At 50.1% G+C, this 26,652-nt stretch overlaps 1 protein-coding gene across 1 annotated transcript in view; it reads right to left on the bottom strand.

Annotated features, from left to right (window-relative positions):
• Positions 1–26,652, bottom strand: part of CLASP1 (cytoplasmic linker associated protein 1) — a 268,149-nt gene that overhangs the window by 21,383 nt on the left and 220,114 nt on the right. The window contains exons 32-37 of the mRNA XM_061183060.1: positions 25,180–25,323; positions 24,550–24,656; positions 16,004–16,154; positions 10,454–10,700; positions 7,984–8,174; positions 5,917–6,045 (exon numbers count right to left, since the gene is read on the bottom strand). Coding sequence (XP_061039043.1) covers positions 5,917–6,045; positions 7,984–8,174; positions 10,454–10,700; positions 16,004–16,154; positions 24,550–24,656; positions 25,180–25,323 — 969 coding nt within the window. The remainder of the gene's footprint in view (positions 1–5,916; positions 6,046–7,983; positions 8,175–10,453; positions 10,701–16,003; positions 16,155–24,549; positions 24,657–25,179; positions 25,324–26,652) is intronic.

Here is a 26,652-nt window from a genome sequence, read left to right as displayed (position 1 = left end):
GGAACAAGCTTCAGGGTCCAAGTTCGGGGACCCGGCTCTGCCATCAACTAGTGAGGTGAACGTGGGAGGAGTTTCTTCTACTGTCTGGGCCTCAGTTTCCCTCATCAGTAAAATGAGGGGGGATGCGAGTCAAGAATGCTTACATCAGTTTGAAACCTTATCTCCCAGACCTCGTTGACAAGGACTTTCTCCTGGAAAACGCACACGTACAATTTCAGACGATAGAGCCTGCTCGGATGGTCTCTGACCACACGGCCATCACACCCCCCGCCCTGGAGAAGCACATTCAGGGCAACACCATCTCGAACGCGGTAAGGCTCTGAGGTGGGAGACTTATTCTGTCCCACCCCAAGGGGCAGAATCAGGGCCGATGGGGGACAATGCCGCGGAGTCACAGGGTGGGTGCCCAGGAGGGGGCCGTGTTGGCTGGCCCCTCGGAGGAGCCTGGGAGGCGGAAGGTGGGCCGCACACAGAGCTCCTCTTCCGCGCCTCCCAAATCCATCAACTCCTGGTGTTCCCGGCCTCAAGTGTGGGAGTGTGACGGCCCCTCCAGTGGAGATACCGAGAGATTCAGCCGACGCGGGAGCCCAGAGACACAGCCCAAAGTTTATTCACCCAAATTTCGATAGCCTTCTGAGATATATTTCGAGAAATGCGGTTATGTCTGCTTCACGTAAAACTGAAAAACCTCAGCCACAATTCTACTCAGAACCGGTCTATTTCTTCACTGGAAGAGGATAAAAGCCAGTGTCTTCAGTGTTCACAGTGCCAGCCTCCTCACCGCCCTGACTCTGAGGCCAGCCCTGCAGGGCGGGCCTCGCAGGGCGTCCCAGGTCACCCCGGGTGCCAGCACTTCCGGCGTCCAGAGCTGCGTCCCGTCCCCAGCCACGGGACCGGCCAAAGTAGGATGAGGACCCAAGTCTCCAGACTCCAGGGTTCTGACGTTAAACAAGGGCCCCTCGACTGCTTTCTGCAGACGAGTTTCCTCTCTTAGTAAGATGCTCTGAGGCTACGGGAGCTAAAGGGCAGGCGTCACGTCTGGTCCTAGGAGGCTGGGTCCACCAGAGAGGAGGGGCCGTGTCCCCTCACCCTGAGTAACCGTGGGGCAGCGGCCGCCACCACTCAGGACTGGACACCGTGCCTGGCACGTCCCAACCACCCCGCAGGGTGGGCGATGAGACCTCCACTTGTGGTGGGGCGGGTCCAGCCGGTCCAGCCCAGGCGTGTCCTCCCAGCCCGCGGCCCTTCCCTGGGCCTCGCTGCTTGGCTCACCGCCAGCATCCTCCCGAACGGCCCCAGACTCCCAGCGCACTTCTCTCTGGACCCCACGTGGATTCCTCTGCTCTAACGTCTAAGTTCCTTTAGGTCTGAGCACTGCCCTGCGACCCGCCCAATAATGGAACATTTACCAGTTTGTGCTACGAGTGTCAGACTGTCTGGCTCAGCAACTTTGACCTTTTAAATGCCTATACAGGTCTCTGGTTTTGTCTTTTTGTTAAAAGGCTGAAGGTTACAAAGGAAATAGGGCCTCTGGCCATATCCCAAGACTGGGCCCAAAGAAGACCGGAGACTTAGAATCTAGAAAGGTTGAGGTTTGTTACTCAGCAGCCTCCTCCATTATCCTGAGGCCGGATGACACACAGATAAGCATGCAGTCCACTCCTTGGGCTAACAGATTAGAAAACCCAAGGTCCAGAGAGGTGAAATAATCTTTCCACGCTCACACAATGCACTGTTCTTCAGAACCCACTGACACACGGCCGCTGCCCCAAGAGGCTTCTGAGGGCCACTCCAGATGCAGGGGGCCTGGTTGAGCCATGGTCAGAGAGTGATTTTAATTGGTATTTGAAGCAGAACGTCAGCTCGCTGAAGTGCTTTCTCTCTGACACACCGCTGCTTTGCTCAGGCTGTGATATTTGCCAAGAGGTCCCCGAAAAGTTCTATTTTTAAAATAAATTTAGTCTGGCTTTGCTTTTTTAATTCCTTGCAATCATAAAACATAAAATTAATTAGAAATGATTTCAAAATAAAACGCCGGGAGACATAACAGTGGTTGTTTTATATTTACCTGAGACTCAAACTTCCCCAAACAAGCCAAACCACCTGAGGCTGGATTCTGATGCCTTAAACACCAAGACTGCTGTGGGGCAAGAAATGTCTGGTGACCCCCTGGAGTGACATAAAACGAAGCTGATATTTTCCTCTTTTTAATAGGAAAATGTAATGGAATATTCATTAACGTGGCCGAGGTCAGCAAAAAGTCTCAAGTATAGAACATCTTCAAAGAGACAGAGTTGGTGCTTCTCTCAAGTTTGAAGAGAACGTCGAGCAAGGACCCCAGCACTCTGGGCACCGCGTGTAAGCCTGGGTACCGCGTGTAAGCCTGGGTACCACGTGTAAGCCTGGGCACCGCGTGTAAGCCTGGGCACCGCGTGTAAGCCTGGGCACCGCGTGTAAGCCTGGGTACCGCGTGTAAGCCGCAGCTACTGAAACGAGTGCCTCTGAGACGGTACGAACGTCTGAAGACGGCTTTACGTAGCAATACTGGTACAGTGCCTGACGGTGTTAGAAGCATGCTTCCATGTCCCGTGTCCGATTCTCGAGGCGGCCATGCTACACAGGCTTAGACAGCAGGGATCAAACCGACAGCTGGGCTGGAGGTCAGATGCTGGACCGAAAACCAGGCTTTCCCCCTCTAGATTCGTGCTCCCACTGACCCCAGAATCGCATGCGAAGTATCAGTGCTCTTCTTAGCTCTAAATCTTCTCGTAATCATTGAAGGAGAGATTCTGTACCAGCCCCAACAAACGGATTTCAAGTTCTCAGATAAGAAGTGTTAACATTAATGGAGTTGTTTCTTGAAAAACAGAAAGGGGGCGTAAGATTTTAAAAGGTCACTATCAAGGCCTTCGCCCCTTCGGATGTTTGCTAAAAGTTAACACTACTGTATACCATAGTAACTTCATTAATGAGCTACTGAAACTCAATAGCAAATTTTATTTACTAAAAAGATAAAAATAAGGAGCTAGACAATGAAAGAGATTTACTTATTCAAATAGGAAATATGAAAACTGTCTAACCTGACAAACACCAACTTTTAATTATTTATTTAATTACTTTTGGGGCCACGCTGCGAGGTTTGTGGGATCTTAGTTCCCCGACCAGGGATCGAACCCAGGCCCTTGGCAGTGAAAGCGCTGAGTCTGAACCACTGGACTGCCAGGGAAGTCCCAATACCAACTTTTTAAATAAAAACTCTAAACCAGTACCCGAATCCTCTATCTTGCTTATTGTGAAACATCTCCGTTAGCTTATGATGAACGATGCCTGAGACAGATTTAGTGCCTGGCACGTTTCAGCGTGTGACAACAGTGTTTTGCACTCATAGCTCCTGTTAAAGACCCTGGGAACACAGTCCCTGGCTTATCGGGTGACAAACAAGCCATCTTATCCTCAGCCCTGCTTTATGCATCTTCCCTAAGGGCCTTAGGACACCTTTCAACTTATAGAAACTGCATTTCAAGAAGTGCTTCATTGCTACAGCCCCGCGGCCAGAACTACAGTGCACACACTGGCGGGGCCCCTGCCACAGCGGCCAAGGAAGGACATGTCTGGTGACAAGGGCTCTCACAGCCGCTCTGTGTCCACCTGCCGGTCCACCTCCTTCATCTGCCGAAGCCTGGGTTTTGCCTGCGAACACAAAACCAACTAGCTGTAACGAGAAGGAGGCTCCCAGAGCTGTTGCCGGGAGGAGCACACTTTGGGAGTGCCAATCAGATGGGAAGAGAGACTGGCCCCTGTCTGACTAGTAACCGGGTCTAGAAACACTTCGGCTCCTTTCCAGTCAATAAATGTGGGAATGATGTTTGAATGTGCCGATAAGAAAACGTAGCGACTAGAGACATACCGTGTGGGATATGCCAGCACAACAGCTACCAGACAGACCCTGCGCGTCTAACGATCCGGCCTAAAAACAAAAGCGGATTGGCAAAGCCAGAGATAGACCACATAGAAGAGTTTTAAAGGAAAAGAAAAAGAAAAACAAAAACCATACCGAACACCCGAACATACAGGTGCCCAAGTTAGAAGCTTCTGGCAAAGGTGACAGCGTGAAGTTTCATAAGGAAAACGACAAGGGCACCAAGTCAAGGTGAGTCTGAAAGCATGCAAAGCAGGGGAGGCCTGCCAGTAACCGCACTCATTTCAGAGCACAGTGTTTCTCCTTCACCTGCTTATCAGGAAGTCAGTGACAGCAGCGTGGAGACCCTTGGGTTACAAGAATTCCACGGCAACCGAGTGCTGCTACGTTTGCTTTAAGCATCAGGTATTTTCTGCTTGCGTCCCTTACGCAACCTAAAGGACTTCACAGCTAAGAACTTTCTCTCCCCAGTCTCTCGTTTTGCAGGGGAAAACAACAAGATCCCTCAGGTAAAGAGCAACTTCTGGTAACGTATATTTCTCCAGGTCCACCGTCCAAGAACTGAAGGTTACGATCAGGACGGCCACTGTAAAGACAGACGTCTGCCAAGGGGATGGCTAGTGACTGCCACACCGTGCAGGTGGCTTTGTTTCACCTCAGTGTCACAGTCTCAATATGTCCTCCCCTCTGAAAACAAATGACATCGTAGGTATGTAAAAGAACATCCATTTCATGTCGTTTTTTTCATCATGTATTCTCATGAAGGAGAAGCTATCATGGTAAAAAAAAAAAAAAAAAAAAAAGAGTCAGCACAGACCAGTTGCCCCTTAAAAGACACACGACCTGGTTCACATCTTGGTTCTGCCAGGAACTGCCACGTGTGCATCACCTGACAAAGGACGGGACCTCCTGGACCCTCTTCCTCACCTGGGAATAATTATGGTGACTACTGTTAGCTTACCCGGTCCTCACATTTTTCAAATGAGTTATCTGAAGTGGAAAGCGTTTTGTTCGAACATGAGTGGGTGTTGTCGCCACCAGGCAACCAAGCTGGATCCCAGAAGTGTGAGTGGTTTGCACACACACCCGTCACTCATGCACCTATGTGGCACTAGGGCTGCTGGGTGGAGAGATGCCCGGACATAGGGACGCCCTCAACCTCGCTGAGCCTGCAGTCGTGGTGGGAACCTGAGGGGGCCAGACCGGGTCTCTGTTCAGTAGCCACGTAACTGCTGAACAGAGGAAAAGGCCATGATTCAGGGCCCGATTCTCGCTCGCTGTGAAGAGAAGAACTGCTCTAATCACAGTTCCTTTAGTCCACGGCTGTGCTCGCGAGAGTCACACGGAAGCCAAAAGACTGAACTGACACGTGTTTATGTCTCACTTCGGGGTCAAACCCACTGTTTCGCCATGTTAAGTTTTCCACACCTGGAACTAGACGGTTGTTTGCCACAGTGCCTTTTACTGGCAGGCGTCCCTGAAACCATCTCCCTTTAGGACGCTCCACCCACCCCACCCCTCATCTCTTGATACGCAGAGGACTGCGGGCGGCAGGCCCCGGGACAGTCCAGCAAGCGACTGGACGAGGACGCACGGACTGTCCTCTACGTGCACACGCGTCGGGCCCAGAACTGCGCCCTCCCTGCCCCGTGACGGGAGCCCGAGGAGCTGGGAGCCCACAGAGCGGGCGGGCCGCCTCCAGTCCTGCGGGCCCGTGGGGGGAGCCCGCCCGCACGCGCCGGCCTCACCTAGCTCTCCCGTGGGCGGCGTGGGGTGACAGCCCCCTGAGCAGAGCGGGGCCCTGCGGGTGAGGGAGCCTGGCCGAGGGCCCAGAGCGAGGCTCGCGCGTCTCCATCCCCACCCTGACCGCAGCAGAAAGGGCAGACCCGCCCGGACGAGGCTCGGAGAGCCCTGCCGCCGGGGACCTGCGGGGCGCCGGGCCCGCAGCGCTGCTCAGACGCCGCGGCGGCAGGGCTGTGCGCCGGAGGCTGGCTCACCTCCTTGTGGGAGTCTTTGTGGGCTTCCAGCGTCTTCATGATCGTCAGCTCTGCGTAGTGTTTAAACCTTGCCGGCTGGCTTCTCAAGGTCTCCCGCAGCACCCTGAGTGCCAGGGCGCGGATGGAGTGCTGGGGCAGAGGAGAGACGGACGTCAGCAAACGCCACGCGGCGCCTCTCTGCGCACACGGCCAGCGGGGCCCCGAGACCGGCTCCCAGGCCTGGGTCCCTGGCACCCTGCAGGCACCGCGACACGGACGCCAGGCTTCCTGGACGGAGGCTCCCAGATGGCCGGCTCCACGAGGGCGGGCGCTGTGCCTGCGGGGACATGCCGGGACCTGGCACCTGAGAGGGACCCCAGGAAGGCTTCCTGAACGAGACCAAATGAGGACGACTGGTAAGTTCATTATCAGTCTCCCGGGGGGCGGTTCCAGATTTTCTGAGGCTCAGGTGTATATCTGTAAACTATGTAAAAGGACACCTACACGTAAAGGGCACCTACACGTTTCATCGACACGACCTGTCAGACAGTGGACTCTCTCAGGTCAGTGGGAGACCTGCCAATATTCCTGACCTTCTACTGAGCAGGTCATGAGGGAGGGGAACGTGTACAGAACTCCAGCTTCTTGAGGCCCGAGTCATGGCGTCTGGAGGAAAGCCATTCCAAACAGACCCCTAATCTCAACAACAGAGAATGGGGTTTACACCAAACAGAACATCCTGACTCTCTGCCACTCACCCGCACCAGCCACAGGCTCACACACCATCCCCTGCCCTCTCCATGACATCATTTCTCCTCCTGACAAAGCCAACCACTAGAAGTGCTTCAGGGGCCAACAGGTACTTTGTCTTAAGAAAAGCGAATACAGATCTTTCATCGCCGTTTTTCTACCTTGATTCACCCCACACCAACCCATGCGTCCCTAAGCACCAGACAGCAACTGGAGTCACCATGACATTTGCCAGCCTCTGCTCACCTGTCTTCCATTAAGATCACCATCAACGTGACCTGGGCACGACCTCTGCCCTGGGCCGTGCCCAACTTCCTCGAAATCTGTCTGGTCCTACCCCTTGAGCTGTTCACCACACTTACTGTACTTGTGCTTCTGCTGACCTACACGAAGCCCGGAGCACAGAGATGGAGTTTTACTTCCAGACTTTAATCCAGGGAAGTCCTAACATTTATTCCTGCTGCCACACGCACAAGGGAGTGGCCGCACCGCGGGCGGTGGGGAGGTGGGCCTCTGATCAGGGTGCTCGCCCCTCGAAGAGTCACATGCAAGTGTCACCGCGTGGAGACGGCTTTCTCCTTTAAAAATAATAATGGACGATCACAGAAAACAGGAATGATCTCTGCTTCTGGGATCTGTCGCTGGAACTGTTAACAATGCAGGGGTGAACCAACACAGAGCCCCAGGGAAGGCGCGTTTAGTAGGGTTTAGTGTGGTCTTCCAAAAATGAGCCTCTGATTTCTCAACTGCACGTGAAGCATAAATAAAACTCCTAAGGAAGAAAACCCCATCGTAAAAAAACAAGCCACATTCTACACTAGCAAAGTCTTAAGAAATTTTGTGAAAGGGACCAAAGAGGGAGCACGTCTCCCTCAACGACTACAAACCCAATTACAGAAAAACCTGCGTGGAGGCCAGGGTGGGGCCTGTCTCCGCTAACTGACTGGGGCCAGAAAACCTGAAAGCCGTCTTGGTGCCAACAGGAAGCACAGCACAGGAACGGAGGGGAGCCGTGGGCCCAGGCCTGGCCACCAGGGGGAGAGGGGGGTGGGGAGAGAGAGGGGAGGGAGGGGGAGGGAGGGGGAGGGAGGAGAGGGAGGGGGAGGGAGGAGAGAGAGGGAAGGGGGAGGGAGGGGGAGGGGGAGAGAGGAGAGGGAAGGGGAGGGAGGGGGAGAGAGGGGGGAGGGAGGGGGAGAGAGGGGGGAGGGAGGGGGAGGGAGGGGGAGGGGGGAGAGGGAAGGGGAGGGAGGGGGAGGGAGGGGGAGGGAGGAGTAAGACGGGAGGGAGGAGGGAGGGGGGAGGGGGGAGAGAGAGGGGAGGGGCAGGGGGGCCGCTCACGTCCTTGTCCCCCAGCGTCTCCAGCAGCAGCAGCAGGACAGTCTTGAAGTGCTCCTCCCAGACGCCCAGGCTGTCCTCGCGCGCGATCTTGAGCAGCTCCAGCAGGGCACCCTTGCGCTCCTCCACCCGCTCGTTGTGGTTGGACAGCTCTTTCAGGAGGTCCGCCACCAGGTCCGAGTGGTCAATGGGCACTTGGGGGACACAAGACAGATGCTCAGCACCCCCGCCCTCCTGACTCCAGGAGGTCCCCACTGGCCCGCGGCCCGCGCTGGGCGCCGGCCTCACGTCACACCCCCAGCAGGTCACCTCGCCAGGTTAACTGTGAAAACGGGTGAGAACAGGAGTCTAGTGCTCCGGGACCAACACGCAGTGCCCTTCCCGACCTGACCGGCCTCTTTCCCTCCTATTTCAGACAAAGAGGAGGAACACCCCCAAAGCCTCTCCTGCATCGTCTTCCTCCCAACTCTGCTCCCTGCAACCATCCTCAGCCAGGCCCTGCCAGGAACACCCTCACTACTCTCAGACCCGCTGGGCGCAGTTTCCTCCAGGCCCTCCACCACCGTGTCTGATCCACTCATCCCCATTCCCTTCTTGAGCGTCCAGAGTGTAAACAAACACGGATCGCGGTGTCTAGGCTACCCACGGACTGTCCATTCACAGACCGCCAGGCCTGCCAACATCACGTAGCGTAACTGCTTGCGGGGACTTGGCTGTGGTTTATATGGCAGAGGGGCATATCCTTTCTCTTTCCATGTTCTTTTAAGACAGCGGTCCCCAACCTTTTTGGCACCGGGGACCGGTTTCGTGGAAGACAATTTCTCCACGGACCTGGGCTTGGGGGGGTGGGGGATGGTTCAGGCGGTCATGTGAGCGATGGGGAGCGGCAGACGGAGTTTCACTCGCTCGTCCGCCATTCGCCTCCTGCTGTGCGGCCCGGTTCCTAACAGGCCGCGGACTGGTACCGGTCCACGGCCCGGGGGGTGGGGACCCCTGTTTTAAGAGACCTCAACTCTGAATATTCACTTTAAGTAGAAAGGATGAAAAAACAAAGACAAATCATTAGGAACCTAAATTTGTACTCACATATTTCTTTAGCTTCTAAGAATCAGAAAGGTGACGTCTTCAAGAACCCTCTCATCTCCGCCCCTGCCATCCCACCTTTTCCTTTAAGCCTTTTAGCATACGGTTGGTGGATAAATTACAGCCAACATCCTAATCTCCAGTCTGTCTTAAACAAGACCAACAACTGGGTAAGTTAAACGCTGTGCCAGCTCTATGAGTAAAGAAAGGCAACGGTCCACAACTCCTAGGCAGCGCAAGTCCAAGTCAACCCTCCACCACCAGCCTCCTGCCCAGCAGACGGACGGCTGGGTACAGACCGACCTGCTCCCCACCAGCAAGTAGCAATCAACAGCCAAGGGTCACGCGCTCAAGCCCCTGAAGCTACTTGTGCTTTCAGACCGTGGAAGGCCGTCCCTTCTGTCCTAGGGTCCCGTCACTGACTGATTCACCGAGAGCGCAGCTTTCTTCCTTCCGTGTTCCCCTGGCTCCAGCAGCCACCGCTAACGCGGCCCTCACCGCTACGTCTGCCACCACGATGAGCCTGTTTCCCCTGGCGGGCCTGGCGCTCTGGGGCCGGGGGCCGCGTCTCGTTTCCCTGCACAGCCAGCCCTGGCAAGCCACAGCCTTCGCGACACACAGTTCTGACTTAAGGTTCTAATCTAATTCTTCATTCAAAATTGAAAACAACATAAAATAGTAGGCTTGGAAACAAAGTATACATATATAAAATTTTTTAAATTAATTATTAAGTTGAAATAAACCAAAACACATGAACATGCCAGTGAGGTGAAAAGAGAAAAAAATAACTTCCTGATAAAAATACTTCACAGCAATGTGTACTCACTCACTTGTTACTCAGTAATGGACACTGGTCTTAACACAAGAGTCAGAAAAAAACCCAGACCAGTTCTGCTCCATATCAAGTGTGTTATTATACTTGGCGCAGTAACTTCACCTTTCCGGACCTCGGTTTCCTAACTCACACGATGGGAATGATCCCTGTCTCAGCAGCCAGCACACGCCACGCAGGTGCCCAGGGCAGGTTAGATCCCCTCCCCACCTACAGGACTGAAGGTGACACAAGCAGCTCGGGGGACCTGGCTCAAACGCTGCTGAGAGAGCAGCGGGAAGTCACCCAGCAGGGCTCCAGGCCTCCCGGCCACAGCGCGGGACGGGGAAGCGCACACCGGAGGCTGCACCCGGGCGCCCCATCGCCCAGGCCCCGCTCTCACTGCCGCCCGGGTCGTGCTTCCTCACAAGGCCTTCCCCGTGGGTCCTCCGTGTGCCCCCGCGCCCAGGCGCCCAGACGACCGAGCAGAGCAGGCCCCCAGTCCACCCTCGCGTGCCCGGAGCTGCCCTGGTTGGCGGTGGGGGATGGGGGGGGGGAGTGGCACCGGGAGAGACAGACCGTCCCGCAGCTGCTCCATGTCGTCGTCGAACACGGCCTCCTTCAGGGCCGTCTTGTCGTAGGTGCTGATGGTGTCCAAGTAGGGGTAGGGGCTGTAGTCCCGCGCCCGTGGCCCCGGGAAGGCGCGCGGGGGCTGGGTGTTGAGGAGGGAGGTCTTGTTGTCCAGAGCCGTCCGGCCTCCTTCCACTGCGTCGCTGCCGCCCCGGCCCTCGGTGGCGGGGGAGGTGATGCCACCGTCGCGGGACACCTGGGGCACAGCACACTGTCAGTTCCTTTCCAGTGCTTGTCTCAAACTTTTTCTTTAAATCTTCAGAATTATTAGGAGAGCCAGAGATTTCTCACTTGAAGTCTGGCCACTGACAAAAGGACGGTTGTTAGTGCCTCCATTTGTAAATACCTAGCTCATAAGCTACCACAGAGGGGACAGAACACGCTGATGTTCTCATCTATTCATTCATTAGTTTACAAGGAATGTCTGTTTTACTTTGCATTTGCTGACTAATTTGACTCATTTTTGACAGATTAGTGACATGAAATTCTGAGGAGCCCCTGAGAAGGCAGCCTGCACACCTGGCACCCCCAGTTCCCCAGGAACCTCAGGTGCCCACACCCCAAGCCAACTGTCTTCACCACCAACAGGACGGGTTTTCTCACTGACACCCTGACACAACGCCATGGACAAATGCTCCCCCGATGACCCTCTCGAGACCTATAGTGGTCCCACCACCCACGAGTCCCCTGCTATATTCCCCTCAAGTGGTGAAACGTCTCACTATGGAGAACTTGACATCCCCCAGGCAGATGGCTTTTCCTTTGGGGATTTCTGACTCTCAGAGCTGGTCTTTACACTGGTCAAAGAACAGGTCTTTAATATTTTCTGAAAATGTCTTTCCTGATATGCGCTGAGTTTTGTCTTCAACTAGTTAAACCTCTGGGCCCCTGGCCCTTGTGTCATGTTTCTGACCCCCTTCTCTCCCCGAGGTCCTTTCTTCTGCGCACGCTGGCCTGTCTGGCTCCCTTTGCAGGGAACAGAGCAAGTGTGGCTGACTGCAGGGGACAGAGCAAAACGGTCACTTTCCTCATCTCAGACACGTGACTATAGGACAGTGGGGGAACCATTTCCAGGCAGCCAGACAACCCTGGTGAGCCCTGTGGCACTTCTTACTTGTGCTGCTGACAAGGTGCACCGCTGTCACCCACGCTTATGCCTTTGTGCGGTTTTTATTGTAGTTTTATATATGTATGTTAAAATTCAATCATGTAATTCATACGTGTATAATCTAGTGACATTAAATACGTTCACAATGTTGTGTAACCATTACCACTACGTTATATTTTGGGCAAAACTTTTTCATCTTCCCCAACCGAAACTCTGTACCTATTAAATAATAACTCCCTGCCCCTTCCAGCCCTGGTAACCTCTGTTCTACTTTCTGTCTCTATGAATTTGACTGCTCTAGGGACCTCATATAAGTGGAATCACACAGTGTCTTTCTGCATCTGGCTTATTTCACTTAGCATAATGTTTTCAAGGTCCATTCATGTTGTAACATGTTTCAGTGTTACATTCCTTTTTATGGCTGAATAATATCCTATTGCATGTGCATATTACGTTTTGTTTATCCATTTATTTGTTGATGGACACTTGGGCTGCTTCCACCTTTGGGCTACTGTGCCTAACACCGCTCTGAACACTGGTGCGCAAATATCTGTTCAAGTCCCTTCTTTCAATTCCTTTGGATATACACCTAGTGGAACTGCTGGGATGCGTTTGGTTCTTACACATCCCACCCAGAAGATTTTGTCCTAATAGAGCTGTTAGGATATAAAAGAATATATAGTATGTGTACAGACATGAACAAAATAAGACTTAACAGGGGTTTTCTCTCGGTATAAGATGATTCATGGATGATTTTAATTTTTTTCTCTTTGTAACTCTCTTCTAAAAGTAAAACATATATGATTAATATAATGAAAAGATTATTTATAAAAGGAGAAAGGGTTTAAAAACTTCAGACATTCAAAAAAGGAAGCTAGGGCTTCCCTGGTGGCGCAGTAGTTAAGAATTCGCCTGCCAATGCAGGGGACACGGGTTGAAGCCCTGGTCCAGGAAGACCCCACATGCCACAGAGCAATTAAGCCCGTGCACCACAACTACTGAGCCTGCGCTCTAGAGCCCACAAGCCACAACTACTGAGCCCACGTGCCACAACTACTGAGCCTGCGCTCTAGGGCCCGTGAGCCACAACTACTGAAGCCCTTGCGCCTAGAGCCCGTGCTCCGCAACAAGAGAAGCCACTGCAATGAGAAGCCTGTGCACCGCAACGAAGAGTAGCCCCCGCTCGCCGCAACTAGAGAAAGCCTGCGCGCAGCAGCGAAAACCCAACGCAGCCAAAAATAAATAAAATAAAATAATTTATTGAAAAAAAGAAAAAAAGAAAACTAAACTCCTAATACTCATCACTTTTAACAACAATGTCGTACTTTCTTAACTTGGTATATTACATTACCCCAGTCTTTGTCTGCACGCAGATTTTACAGAGTGGGAATCACAGGGCACAGAGCATCATATATTTTGCTTTCCTCAAAGGATCAGCAAGTCCCACGTAAATAAAAATTTTGCAGCCGTAATGTTTAATCGCACCACTATTTCTTGTGTTTTAATAAGATTTACTGCATGATTCCCCTTCTGTGTTTTCCTTAATGTTTTTGCTTCTTGCTATTATAAATAATGCTGAAATAAGCTACTTTGTGTAAATAACGTCTTTCTTGCCTTTTGTCAAGTTTGTTATTCGGCACAGATTGCCAAAAGTTAGATTTTTGGGTAAAGGATATGAAACTTAAAATCGCTTTTGCTGAATACGACTTTTCACTAATCTCCAAAAGAGCCGTATCAACTCTCCAGGCCATCAGTACTACACTCGTTCCTGATGTCCCTTCTGGCATCAAGTGCTCTAATTTCTACTTGAAACAAAGAAATGGAACCTCAGAATCTGCCTGTGGGATTTCTGTAACTGCCCGGAAGGCTGGATGCACGCACGCGTTTGGGTCCGTCTCTGCCTGTGTGACCCACCTTCCCCCTGGATGTGACCTTCGCCCTGACGGACTCCATCTGACCAGACTGGGCCCGCTGGTCAAGCTTGAGCAGAGAGACGCTGGTGCCTGACTCTTCCACATTTAGTGCAGTTTTATAGCAGCTTCTTAGCTAACATTTGGTGACGAGTGGCGAAGATGCTCACTTTGGACTTCCTCAACGCTTCCTTTTCCCCTCCCCGCCCCTCTGAGCTGCGACCTGTCAGCGCCCCGTCTGCCACCCCCTCCCAGTCCCGCAGCCCCTCCCGGCCCCCCGCTTCCCCATCCTGGTACGGGCTTGCTCTCTCCACCTTCTCCCCACTCCTTTCAACATCTGGCACGGTGTTTTCATACTTTGAAAAGTTGGAAACAACTTAAACGTTCCCAAATAGGGCACCGAGGACATGACTATGGCACATACCCTTACGCTGAACTATCATCCAGCCACAAGAAGGCACAGGAAAGACTACACCAAACAGGAGGCACCCTATGAAGTCACCTTTATCTTAAAGAACACACTCCATACACCCTTACACATACAGACACGTACAGGTACACCTAAGGGAATAGAAAGATGTACACCGAAGCGTTCATGGTGGCTGTCTCTAAAGATGCTTTTTCTTCCTTCTTTTCTTTACATGCTGGCTCTATACCTCCGTCATCCAGCTTCTCCTGGGGCCTCTGCTGTTCCTGGCAGGACTTCTGTTTCCCTGATCAGAACCACACCCAACCCCAAGTTCCTCTCATGCACTTTAGAAGCCTTTCCCGTCTCCTCAGCGCAAGCGCTGCCCGTGGACAGCAGAGCTGCCAGCGTGGACACCCTCCAATTCCTGCTCCCACAGGCCCGCTCCCCTCCTTCCTGGCTAAGGCCAACCCGCTCCCCCAGGGCCCCCGTCTCGCCACCTCCCCACGTCCTTGAGGACCCGTGTCCATGAATCCTCCACTGCCGCCACTGCAGAGCCAACACCCTTCTCTCCACCCGGGCCGGGTCTCTCCCACTGCACACCCGCCATCGGCCCCTCCTCGCTCCAGCCTGCACTCGAGCCGGCCCTTGGCCCACCGTGACCTCACGTCCACTCCCAGCTCTGCGCACAACACCCAATGGGCTCCTGGAGAAGCTAACCCTGGAAACTGCAGACTGTGATTAGGTCTAAAAGCTATTTAAGAAAAGGAAGACGGAAGTCCAGACGGGGGCCCAATCTCAAAGAAAAGGTCTTGGCCCTACACCAAAACACCGGTGAGTAACTGTGTGGTTTAAATATTCTAGATTAAAATAGACTATTTAATGCAGACAGTAAAAAAAAGATCCAGTGGAGCCCTTTCAGTCCACATCCGACTCGAGACCCCTTTGGCTGGAACGTCCTTCCCGAAAGCTCCCCTCGAATCCAGGCCACCACATTCTCCTCTGCTCTTTAATCCTTCTTGACCCCGTTTCTTTTGCCTTTCCCTTAGTGGTGATGCTCCTGAGGATTCTGTCCTTACCCTCACTTGGCTGATTGCACGTACTTTTCTTTAGTTACCATCAAGCATCTAGTCAGTGTCTCTCAAACCTCCACCTGCAGCCCAAATCGCCAGCCTCAGGTCCAGGCTGGCGCACCCGAAGGCCCATGGCTGTGCCTGCTTGGATGTCTCACCACGCTCCACAGGGGTCCGCGTCGCCTTCTCTCCCCGTGACATCACCTCACTGAGGTGCAGCAGCACTTCCTCAACAGCCCTTGCCGGACACCCCGGCTCCCCTGCTTCTGCTCACGCACTACCCGACCCAGCTCCCTCCGGGGTCACTCCCCATGGCAGAGTGACAGCGATCGTCCTCAGATGTGCGAGGGACCATGCCACTTCCCCGGTTAAAGATCCTTCAGATCCTTCAGGGACCCCAGAGTAGCCTGGACGATGGCTGTGCACCCCCTGGTGTGAGCGCCCTTCTCTTCCCAGGGCCTCCCCAACACCAGGGCACGCCCACCCTCTCCCTTCCCCCGTGCCCACCCCCATCCCTCTGCCTTCTCACAGGCCCCTCTCAGACGACAACCTCCTACTTGACCCGACAAGTGCCTTGTGACCGCGTGGCCTCTGTGCTCAGAGGGTGACATCGTCCCCTCTGCAGATCTGTCCTGCGCCACTCCGCCCCTCTGCAGGAGGCTGCAGCTCCCGGAGAGCCACGCTGGCGTCGGACGCAGGCTCACTGTTTTTATCATATCAGAGGAACAAAAACGTGTCCAGGATAAACGAAAGCCAGCTGAGAAAAAGGGCATTTAACATTCTTCACCAAGATAGCTGAGGGCTACTGCAATTTCGTAAAGTTGCCTTGGGCCTCTTAAAATCATACCATTCTGACTACGAGATAAAAATAATGTTGGAGTTCAATGATCCCCGTGGTCAGCGTTCAGGACCGTCCCTTAAGGGACACACAGCTCTCTCCCAGCCTGGGCGGTGGCCGCCCCCTCACTGATGAATGGCCCTGTTAGCCACGCGGGTACTCACGACTTCACAGTCCTTCCTGCCGTCTCTCTTAATGGGCTCGTTCAGATCCTCCTGGCTTCGAAAACTAAACTTTTCGATGGCTTCTGTCACTCCACGCAAAGAACTGTAGATTTCTTCCGAGTTCAGGTTCTCGGTATCATACTCCAGCATGCTGAAGAGCAAACATATTTTATTTCTTAAATTAAGGCGCATGCACACAATTGAGGTATGGGTAAAAACGACTGCTAATGATTTACGGAGTAAGACATAATTATAGTTTCTTCAGGTGATTTGGAATGATAAGGAAGACATCTTTTGTTAAGAGTACCACCACTGGACAATTTAATTGTACAGCTTCCTTGTCAGATCTGGTCCCAAACACATGACATCAGCACTCAGTAAGAGCCAGTGGGAAACAACAAGAACCACGAGAATGCAGGAACTCAAAGAGTGACAACTGGTGACGATGCACGAGGTAATGGACGTGCAAAAATAACTTTCGTATCTTGAAGATGGAAAAAAGCAGTTTGGTTGTTACTGGTCTCAAATGTACAAATAAGTGGAAAGAAAGCTAGTTATTACACACAAATTTTAAAGGAGCAAAGTGCATGACCTCAGAAGGCTGGATTATGCTTACCAGTATCAGAAAACTATAAAATAAAACCCCAGAGTAGAAAATGACTCGAAGTCAGATCCACCAACGGACTCCTGACAGCCTCTCACGCCATCTAAGCCAGGAATTTGCTTGAATAACCAAATTCTTCTAGATGCGGATAGTGGGAGTTTTACAGTGAAAGCAGATCTTATAAAGATGAGTCACACTTGCAGATGAATATCTAAAAGCACTCCAAAAAGCAAGAAATATTTGTCCCTTACAGAAAAGTGACGTCAACTGTTGTCCTTTCAGGCATTTAGCACAGCAAAACACAAAGTAAAGCAAAACTCCTCAACAGCCTTCTGGTGTAACGCAGTGTATCAACAAGTGACCTTTAGATGTTTGAAAAGTACGCTGAAACAGACAGAAGATCCTAAGAACAAAACCCATCACCTTCCCTCAAAAAGAATAAACGTCACTTGCTCCAAGAAAGTATTCAAGAAAAAATCGGATGAGTTGGTCTAATTTAATCTGCAGACAGTCCTGAGCTATACTGAGAATTGCCAAGGACATGAAAAGAATCCTTGGCTGTATATAAGTAAGCATCCAACAACATTCATTATTAAGGACTAAAGAAGAGCGACCTTTCTGTTTTTCCAAAGAGAAGTAACTGAAACCAGTTACCCACTGGTGGGAACCCCCCCCAAGGGCAACTCAGCCAGCCCTGAGCATTCTTTTGAGAGGAAACTTCCCTGTAACTTAAAAACAAATAATGTTTACCAACCTCCCCCTCAACACACACACTTTTTTTCTTTTTTTTCTTTTTAAAGGTTTGGGCAGATGAACAAGACAAGATTTGAACAGTGCTCACTTGGAGTAGCCAGACCTCTACTGGCTGGAGGCTGTAACGACCCGAGTGTCTTCTAAGGCCGGATGGGTCCTGCGAGAGTACAGGATCTGAATGCATTCACCCTGCGAGATGAATTCACTCTCCTGCAACCTCCAGGTTGCAAATCTGGCCCAGGTAGAACCCACTCTTCTCTTCTGATGAATGAAAGAACACAGACACCCCAACTGCACTCGGAGAGCTCACAAAAACACGCGCCAACTCAAAGACTGGCTCTGGCATCAAACAAAAAGAAATGTGAGCTTCAACACGTTTACAGCTAAGACTCCATGTTCACGCTGGCAGGAAGCGGAATCAAAAACCTGAACAGAATTCAAGATTTCAACCCCTTCTAAGTTCATAACGTTATCTAAGAGGCAATATACCCCTTTAGCGTGAAGAAAGCGTGACTGGGGAGCACCGGGGCCCCCTGACCGCTCCCCTCCCCGGCCCCTTCTAGAACAGCACAGCACCAGCTTATGTGTGAGCAAAGGCATTTATACATCTGGCCAGTACACCGTTTTTCATAAATAAAGGCTGAATATGACTTAAACAAAAAATATGTATACGAGATGTAAAAAGATGCCTGAAAATACTTTTAATCACAACAACCAAAAAGAGTAACATAGCCCATGCAAAAGGGAAAAAAACAAAACAAAACAAAACAGGAAGGATGGAGGGATGGACAGAAGGAAGTCTGGGGGACGTTCAGCTTTTAAGGGATGTCACAATATTATTCTCCATGTCGCTTCAGAAGATGTTAGGTTTCATATAGTTCATCCCATTATTCCTACCCTGAACTTTCTTAAAATACCTCATTTCGGTTCACATAACTTTAGCATGATAGCAGCCTCTTTTTAAAATAGGAAAATAAAGGATTCTGCCAGTTAATGTTCCTCCTTCTTACTTTCAATTAATAAACCAACTTAGACTTCCAATTTAGGAGAACGTGTGCACGGCCAGGCACAATCTATTGGGGACACTTCTTTTAGACTAGCTTGAGCTTTGAAGCATCTCCTTGGTATGAAGTGGAAACTGTGAGCTCCAGGTGAGAGAGGGCATTTTTTTCCTCTAAAGGGAAGCAGACAATGTTGCTTTCCTTGCCATTTCACGTTCTGGTGTTTGCATTTTTTCAAATCAATACCGGTGAGCCCTTATTTCATAGGGAAAAAGGACACTCCCGTGGATGCTGTCATCAGGGAATCACAGGTGATGTGGTCCCGACAAGCAATACACACAAGGGAACAGCGAGGGGGAGGCAGCAGCTCTGCTTAGAAGAGACCTGGTTGAGTGAACCCCAATCTGCCACCTGCCCTCACATTCTGTCTTGTTTTAGCTCGGAGGTATAATCCCTTAGGTTAAAGGCCTGGTCCCAGGCGTCTGTAAACACTGTGATTAGACTCCAGAAAGGTTTCCACAGGGTTCTTTAGATTAGGAAGAGTTGCTCAATTGGTCAATACTCACTGACCTGAGGTCAGGCCAGGGGACCCAATACCGAGGCAGAAGAAGGCTCTGGCCTCACCCTGCGGAAAGGATGCACAGCGCAGGCGGGGAGATGCGTGAGGTCAGGTCGCCAAGGAAAGAAAAGCTGGAGACAGGAAGTGTGCCTTCTGAGAGCTTCTTCTTTGTCATTTTGTAGGGAAAAGACACTAGGTATGGAATGAGGATAATTGTTCCTTCTCATGAAATCAACAGGGTTTTGGCGAAGAGCAAAGAGAAAGATACAGATTTCCTCTTCGTTTTATGTAACCGATAGGTTCTCTAAGTGTAAAGGTCTCTGGTCCACTCTCTCTCCCTCCGACGGTTAACAGAAGTTACAGTTGTTTGTGAAGCGTTAGCTGTAGCATTGTACACACGTGTAAAAGGTGATTCTGGGAACAGACGTCCTCTGGAGGGTGGTCTCAGTGGCTGGATGGGAAGACTGGCTGGGGGTGAAGCTTGGTGCCCAGTAAGACACACAGGTCAGTGTACTGGGAGACGCTCAATCAACCGGTCTGATACGTTGAGGCATGACTAACCTTTAAGACAAATGCAGTGGCATGCTTTATTAACACTGAGGACGCAGCCGTCTCACTGTCGATGTGCCCGTGCCCCAACCTGCGCATCTGGACAGTCACCACAGGAGTCTCTGCACGCCTTAGAAGCTACTTTCAGAACTGGGAGAGTTTCCAAAGGAAGATGCTGTTAAAACACTTAGCTGACTTGTTTACTACATACAGTCTCGCTGTGTCTAGGACATAAAGTAACAATGTAAATCTTCTGTGCAAAAGCTATCTCTGAGGCATTCAAAAGTAATGACTTCTTTTTTTTGTTTCGTCTTGACCCTTGTCCTGTCACAGAGGGTGCAAACTCATCTCACACAGCACAGAGGCAGCTGGACTGCTCCGTCCCCTGCTCATGTAATCGTAGGGCTCCAGGGAAGGGATCCTCTGATCTCTGGACCTTTATAAAAAGCACCTAAGAGACCCTCAAACACGAATCCGTAGGAGCCCATGGAGCCGCCTTTGTAAAGCACTGTCGCACTCGGCCAGGAGCCTGCGGGGACCCCACGGCTCTCCCGCCTGGTGCTGGGCCCCCTTTATGGGATGTCACGGGGAGGGCACCTCTCGGGGCTGCCTTTCTGGATCTGAGTCCTCAGGCTATCAGCACACGCGAGACATCAGGACGGGACATCAGGAAGGACACTGGGCCACACCACTGAGAGCGGGACTGAAGACCGCAGGTTTGGGAGGGAGCAGCCCTGTGCGTCGAGCATAAGGCCGGGGACACGGCGCACGGTCGCGGCCCTGACGGCACGTGTCGCCCGAGCCCCTTCCAGGGGCCGAGCGCTGCAACCGCATGTCGGTGGATGTGGCCAGTTGATGCAATGGTCCCCTCTCCTGGGGGCACCGTAGGAGTGTCCTCGAGAGGTCTGGCCGAGGCCACGCCCCTGCTCACACTTCTCACCAAGGCTCTAGCCCTGCTGGTCTCGGCCGGAGGCGGCGGAGAGGCTTCCCCAGAGACCTGAGGCGACCTTGGAAGTGCAATAATATTGTGACACCTCAGAGAAGTGGAACAGGTAGCTCGTTACCTGGGAGAGTAAGGGCGCCTGAGAGTCTTGTGGGAGGGAGCGGTGGGGATGGAGCTAGGCTGAGGAAAGGGAGCTGGCTGCTTCGACCACCCATCGGCACTGCAACCCCACAACCGACTGCGGTGATCAGAAGACGAGAGTCAGAGAAAGAGACAAGACAGGCAAGGGCGGCACTATACTCTGTGTCCTGGAGCCCCTCTCCCTGACAAAGCTCTACCCAGAGTCACGCTGCACCATTCAGGGGAAAGAACCAACTCTGAGTCCTGCATTTATGTTTTTAAATCACGTGAGATTCCAAGGACAGGACTGTGTGTGTGTAAAGGAAATTACAAGCACTTACATGCAAAAAACACTAGATGTACTTGCAGATAATGCAATCGGTTATTTCAGAAAGAACCAAAGGATTCATGGGCCTTAATTCAAATGGGACCAAAGGGGCGAGAGCAGGAAGCCTCAGGGAAGGTGCCACCCCGCCAGATCACTCAGGCAGGGGACAACGTGTTCCCCCACCGGGACGACCCTCAGATGGGTATTTCCTTCTGCGAAAACAACAGCACCATTGGGGGGGGGGGCCATGGCCCACAGGCCGGCTCCGAGAGGGGGGAACCAAAAACCTAACCCCTCTACTCATGTGACCTGATATGGGACTAAAGTGCGCCTGGGAACACAGGCTCTCCTCACCTGGCAGGTGTCCCTAAGTGACCTGGGCGTGCAAAGGCCCCGCCAGAGTTCTAACAACTGCTGCAGTTCAACAGACCCAGAGACACGGCACGGGCGTGAACTGAGCTGACCACAAATGGGACACCAGGCCACGGGGTGGGGGCCACAGGACCAGGGTCCCTACGGAGCAGCACGCCTGCCCCAGCATTCACGGCGGCTCTAAGAGCAGTGGTCCAGAGCTGGTCTCCACCTGAGGACAGCGATGGCCCCATTTTATAAGGAAAACAAGGTGTGCAGGGGAGCGGTCACTGCGGCACAGAAGGGCCAAAAGGCCTCCTCTAGGCCACACACTGAGTCAGCGGCACAAGAGGACACGGGCGACCCCCTCAACTGGGGCCCTGCCAGTAGGGGGGGACCAAGAGGATGCGCCAGCGCCTCCCTGTGGGAGGGGGTCTCCAGCTCGACCCCCACTGTGAGTCCGCGCACACTCTTGATCGTCTGACGGGACGAGTGTAAAATCCACCTAAAATTGCCTTTTGTCGTTGGGTTAACAGAGCTTATCTGCCGAGCGCTCCACAGCATGTTTGTCAAGAATGCACAGCAGACCAGAGTGAGGACGGCCACGTGCTTTTTCTATCTTAAAGGGAACGGACTGCACGTAATTGCTGAAGCCCCTTGCAACTGTTTTTCAATTAGCATCGATCACACTCGGTAAAATGAGCTGAAATGTAAATGTGTGTTTAATGATGGAACACTCCAGGCCATTCGTCTTCTCCCCGAAGACTCGGAGCATCTGTTTGCTCACTGGGAATAAGGAGGACTCCTCTCTCTCACAGAAACGATGACTGATGGATGGAATTTCCACAAAAGCCTAACCTGTTGGCTATGGCCTCTCTAATGTTACTGGGTGGATAAAAATGAATTCCTCACTAGCGATTTTTTTTTAAAAACTATCAAATTAAATGTGTTCATCATGTTAGAGTATTTTCTTATTCCCAGCATAATCTGAGTGTAGAATTTTTGGACTAAAAAAAAAAGTAACTAGTTTATTTTGATACTCAAAGTTAGATTAAAAACAAATAACTCAATAACTCTTCCCCTTAAGGACAAAAAACTAACATCCAATGGTAAAGATAAAATAGCAGGTCACAGAAAATAAATGTTTCAAGAGCACCGCTCAGAAAAATAGCTGAGATTATATCCTGTAGAATTGGTCTATCCCTACTTAGAATGTGGTAACCCAGTACATTCTCCTATTTAGTGCAAGAGTTCATTCCTTTTATAAATTTCCCGGTCGAAAGTATGTAGCCCATTTGAATATTTCCCATGATATGATGACATGGGCCAGCTTTTCCCACTTCTGGACAGTTCTAGTTGTGAGAAAAGTTATTTCTCCTGTTGAGTTCAAGTTGGCTAAGGCCATTCTGGCTACTTATGCACTGACAGAGGGCATATTGTGTTTAAAAAGAAAGAAAGAAATTACACAGCTAAATAATTCCTTAAAGAAGAATTTGTTGATAAGAAAATATTTAGGTCACACTTGGACTTTTTAAGATTGAAAATAAATCTCCCCATTTCTTCCACTCACCTGTAACCCTAAACAGTAAAAATTTAGGCCAGGCTAGTTAAGAATGAATGGTGACCTGGAAAACTAAATTAGAATTTTTAAATAATTTGGACATCCATGAAGCTTAATACCTAGCCAAGTCTTAGCTCTGCTGGATTATGCTAGCAGCTCCCACCAATCTTTTACTTAGACCATGAGCACATATAACAAAATACTTCATTTGAATTTTACCTTTTGTTTATTACCTAAAGAATGTGCCACCCTATTAATGAAATAACTAAAAAATAAGAAGTATGAACTGTGTATTATGGAAGAACAGATTTCTCAATGTTGCAGAAGTACCATTTCTAAACAAAGGCAACAATTTACAGAGAAGACAACTTTTCCATAGAATTCTCTCCTGCCAAGGAGGAGAACTCCATGATTTTACTGCCAACACTGGGGTCATTTAAGACAAACCGTTTGTTTTGATACAGATGTTAACATTTAAAAAACAAGTGTGCTGAGCCAGAGTCACACTTGGGGAAAGTCAGACATGTTTCCATTAGTTTCTGGTCTCAAGCGTCTAATTATACTAGCCTGCTGAAACCATGACCACACAGACCAAATCTGGAAACATAACGCTATGCTTCATTCTACCTACATACAGTACCAGGGGACCTTAAGAGGATGAAACATAAAGCAATATAAACACCAGGATACTCTAAGTATACAAAATATTTCGTTTCTCCAAGAGAAAAATACAAATTTGACATTTTCCAAAATATTTATATGATAACTTGAGAAACTGAAGACAACTTCAGTGGTAAGGATGGAGGAGTTTGGAAGAGTCTTGAGCATTAAGAAAATCTAAATTTGAAGGCACTTACATTTTGCTATCTTCCAACTAAAGAGGTAACTCTTAAAAGGGTATGGCATACTTGTGGTATTTTCCTCCAATTTTAAGATCGTGGTGTCAGCAACCCTTAAGACACAGCCCCCTGATTCTTGTTAGTGATCCCAAAGCCCTGGATTTCTTGAAGCCAAACACACATGCATGACCCCTGCAGGTCCAGCCGCTGGCTCCTTCCTAAAAGCTGTGGCCTATAGGGTCACCACTCTGAGTGAGGCCACGAGAAACTCCAACACCTGCCAGGGGGTCATGAAAGCCACCGTGCAGGGACTTCTAAGGGCTCTGGCCAGATGGGAAATGTTATCCAAAGATCTCAAGGCAAACTCTCTTCTCTTTCTAAGTCACTGCCCCAGACTCTGTTAGGCCAATGTTCACATGGTCCCAACAGGAGTCTGAAAATGCTGATCCAGTTTTAGTTCTCAGGTTCTCAATCCCTTCTCAGAGCAGCATTTGGCTTCAAACGTGAGCCCAGAATGGCCACTTGGGTGGAAACTACCCCAGACTATGTGTGGACTGATTATAAAGGGTTTAGTTAGACGATCAAATATCTGTAGGTGCTCCTATCGCTTACAGAGTAGGTGATGAGTTTCTAAATGCTTTCTATGTGAAACAGGGCTCTAAACGTAACTTTCAGTTTTAAAATCTTTAAGGTACGAGAAGAAAGTGTTTAGAGCTAGAAGAATCTCAGAGACCATTCAGCAGAAACTGCTCATTTCACCATAGAAGCTAACCACTTTGCCCCAAGTGACGCAGTTAAGATTTGGGTGAGGGCTAGGAGCCATGGGCTCCTGGTACCCATACACTTTTTGGTTATTAAGCTCGGTCTAAAAACCTAGAAGTAGCCTAGACAGTCATCGGGGTGCTTTAGTGTCTTCACTCCTGTTGAAATGGCATTACCTTGGAGACAGGCCCCCACGGGAGCAGTTGGTGGGGGAGGTCAGGGGGCTGGTCCGGCTGCTGGGATGTCGAGAGGGAGCCCGGCCAATGGTGTTGCTCGGAGAGCCCTGGGGGAAGGCAGAAGAGCTCCATCACGCGAGGGATAAATACGGAACACAGTTCCGCTTGCCCCTTGGCCTTTGAACCCCCATGCAAATAAATGGGCAGATTCTGCATAATCAGGGTGATTTTTTCCAGAATCACAAGGTCAGTTTTAAGTGCATACAAACCAAAAATGGATAACTGTCCTGCAGGCATTCCCGAAGCGGAGTGACTGCTGTCGGCTGGAGCACACGGCGTAGCAGACACAACTGAGCATTTGCGTCTTTACAGTGTGAAAAAATAAGTTCCTCAATGACTGCCCGCCTGACTAAATGAGTTAGTGAACATTGAAGTGAACACGCTGACTTAAGGGAAGGGCCATTTAAATAGCAGGTTCATTCCCTGGGAATGCACAGGACCCGACATCGTCCCACACTCGGCATGCCCCCAACCTACTGAGAGAGCACAGGAAAGCTGGCCATTCCACCAGAGCGAGCCCTGCACGGGGACGGGTAAGTGGAGGCCACCAACCGCGACCCATGCACTCACCACACTGGTGTTACTGGAGTTCTTGAGGTGGTTATGCAGGAGTTTGGTGGCACCATCCTGGAATGTTTTTGGCAAGGCACCAAGTAACATGGTAAATTCAGGAGTGTTCAATTCAAACAGAGAGATGAGCACAATCTGTGCTGCCTAGAAACGGAAGAGATGGTTAATTTATGTCACGTACAATTGCCTATCTTGGTCAAAATGCTCATTAAAGTTGTTTTATTTTATTTTATTTATTTATTTATATATTTTGGCCGCACTGCGCGACTTGGGGGATTCTTAGCTCCCTGACCAGGGATTGAACCCGGGCCCCCAGCAGTGAAAGCACGGAGTCCTAACCACTGGACCACCAGGGAATTCCCAAAATTGTTTTTAAAAGAAATCTGTTTTGTATGAGTAGAATAAATAATAAGAGGACATCTGTGCCACAAAAAAAACAAACAGCACCTGGAGAAAATACCATCATCAACTATAAACAGCCAAACTTCAATATGGAAAATAAGCCCTGGTTTCACTGAACACCCTGGCCTTGGATTTTACAACAACACATAAACTTTTTTCCTCTGCTGTCCAACACTAGGGACATAGCCGGTGAGTACATAAATGAAACAATCAAAAAATTTGAAAAGGCTTAAGATTGTCCATTCTAGTAAGTCAGAACCGGACAAGGCTCCTAGCATACCCTGGAAAGAACAAGTTTCTAAACAAGCTACCACTGAGTTATCTTGAAAAACCACTTTTCCTGGTGACTAAGAAACACTAGAAACAGAGTTCAAATACATCTGAAAAACTCCTACTTTTACATCTATGAATATAGGACAGAGACAGTCTTTGAGAAGCAAACTAGATTTACATGGTACGAATTAAAAAGTTACTACTCTTCTGCCTTTTGGAAAATGTTCTACTTTTCTTTATTAGAGACAACGTATGCTCGTAGTCGCTATAGCAGCAAAGTGGGGAAGAGCAAGCAGCTGAAACACCAGCAGTGAGACCCAGGCTTCCCCAGCAAGCTACATGCCTGCTATGGTGCTCGAGCTTAGAAAACAATGCCCTCGGAGTTAGTTACAAGGGTTTTGATTTAGAAGAACTATTCCAAAAGAAAATTTTAGTTAGGACTAACAGGCATTTCTTACAAATTTCTAAGAGTCAAAAGAAAGGAAAACATATTATGAAAATCTTTCGACTAAAAGCAAACATTTATTTTTCCAAACACTGTAATATTTAGGATTGCAGTAATTATCCTAAATATTTTTTCCACTATATAGAATATTACATAGAAACATGTTTGCTGAGAAATTTTTTGAAAATAAACACCCACAAAAAACCCCACTTCAATGCTTTTATAATGTTAAAATTAATTCTAGGTCCAGTTAATATAAAATTACTATTTTGTACCTGGAGAAGGAAAAAAACAAAAAACAAAAAAATCCAAAGACCCAAATGTATTTAACCAAAATTAAAACTTAATTACAA

This window comes from Eubalaena glacialis, chromosome 1 (assembly GCF_028564815.1).
Source record: "Eubalaena glacialis isolate mEubGla1 chromosome 1, mEubGla1.1.hap2.+ XY, whole genome shotgun sequence".
Classification (NCBI taxonomy): Eukaryota; Metazoa; Chordata; class Mammalia; order Artiodactyla; family Balaenidae; genus Eubalaena; species Eubalaena glacialis.
This window is presented reverse-complemented; position numbering and strand designations above follow the sequence as displayed.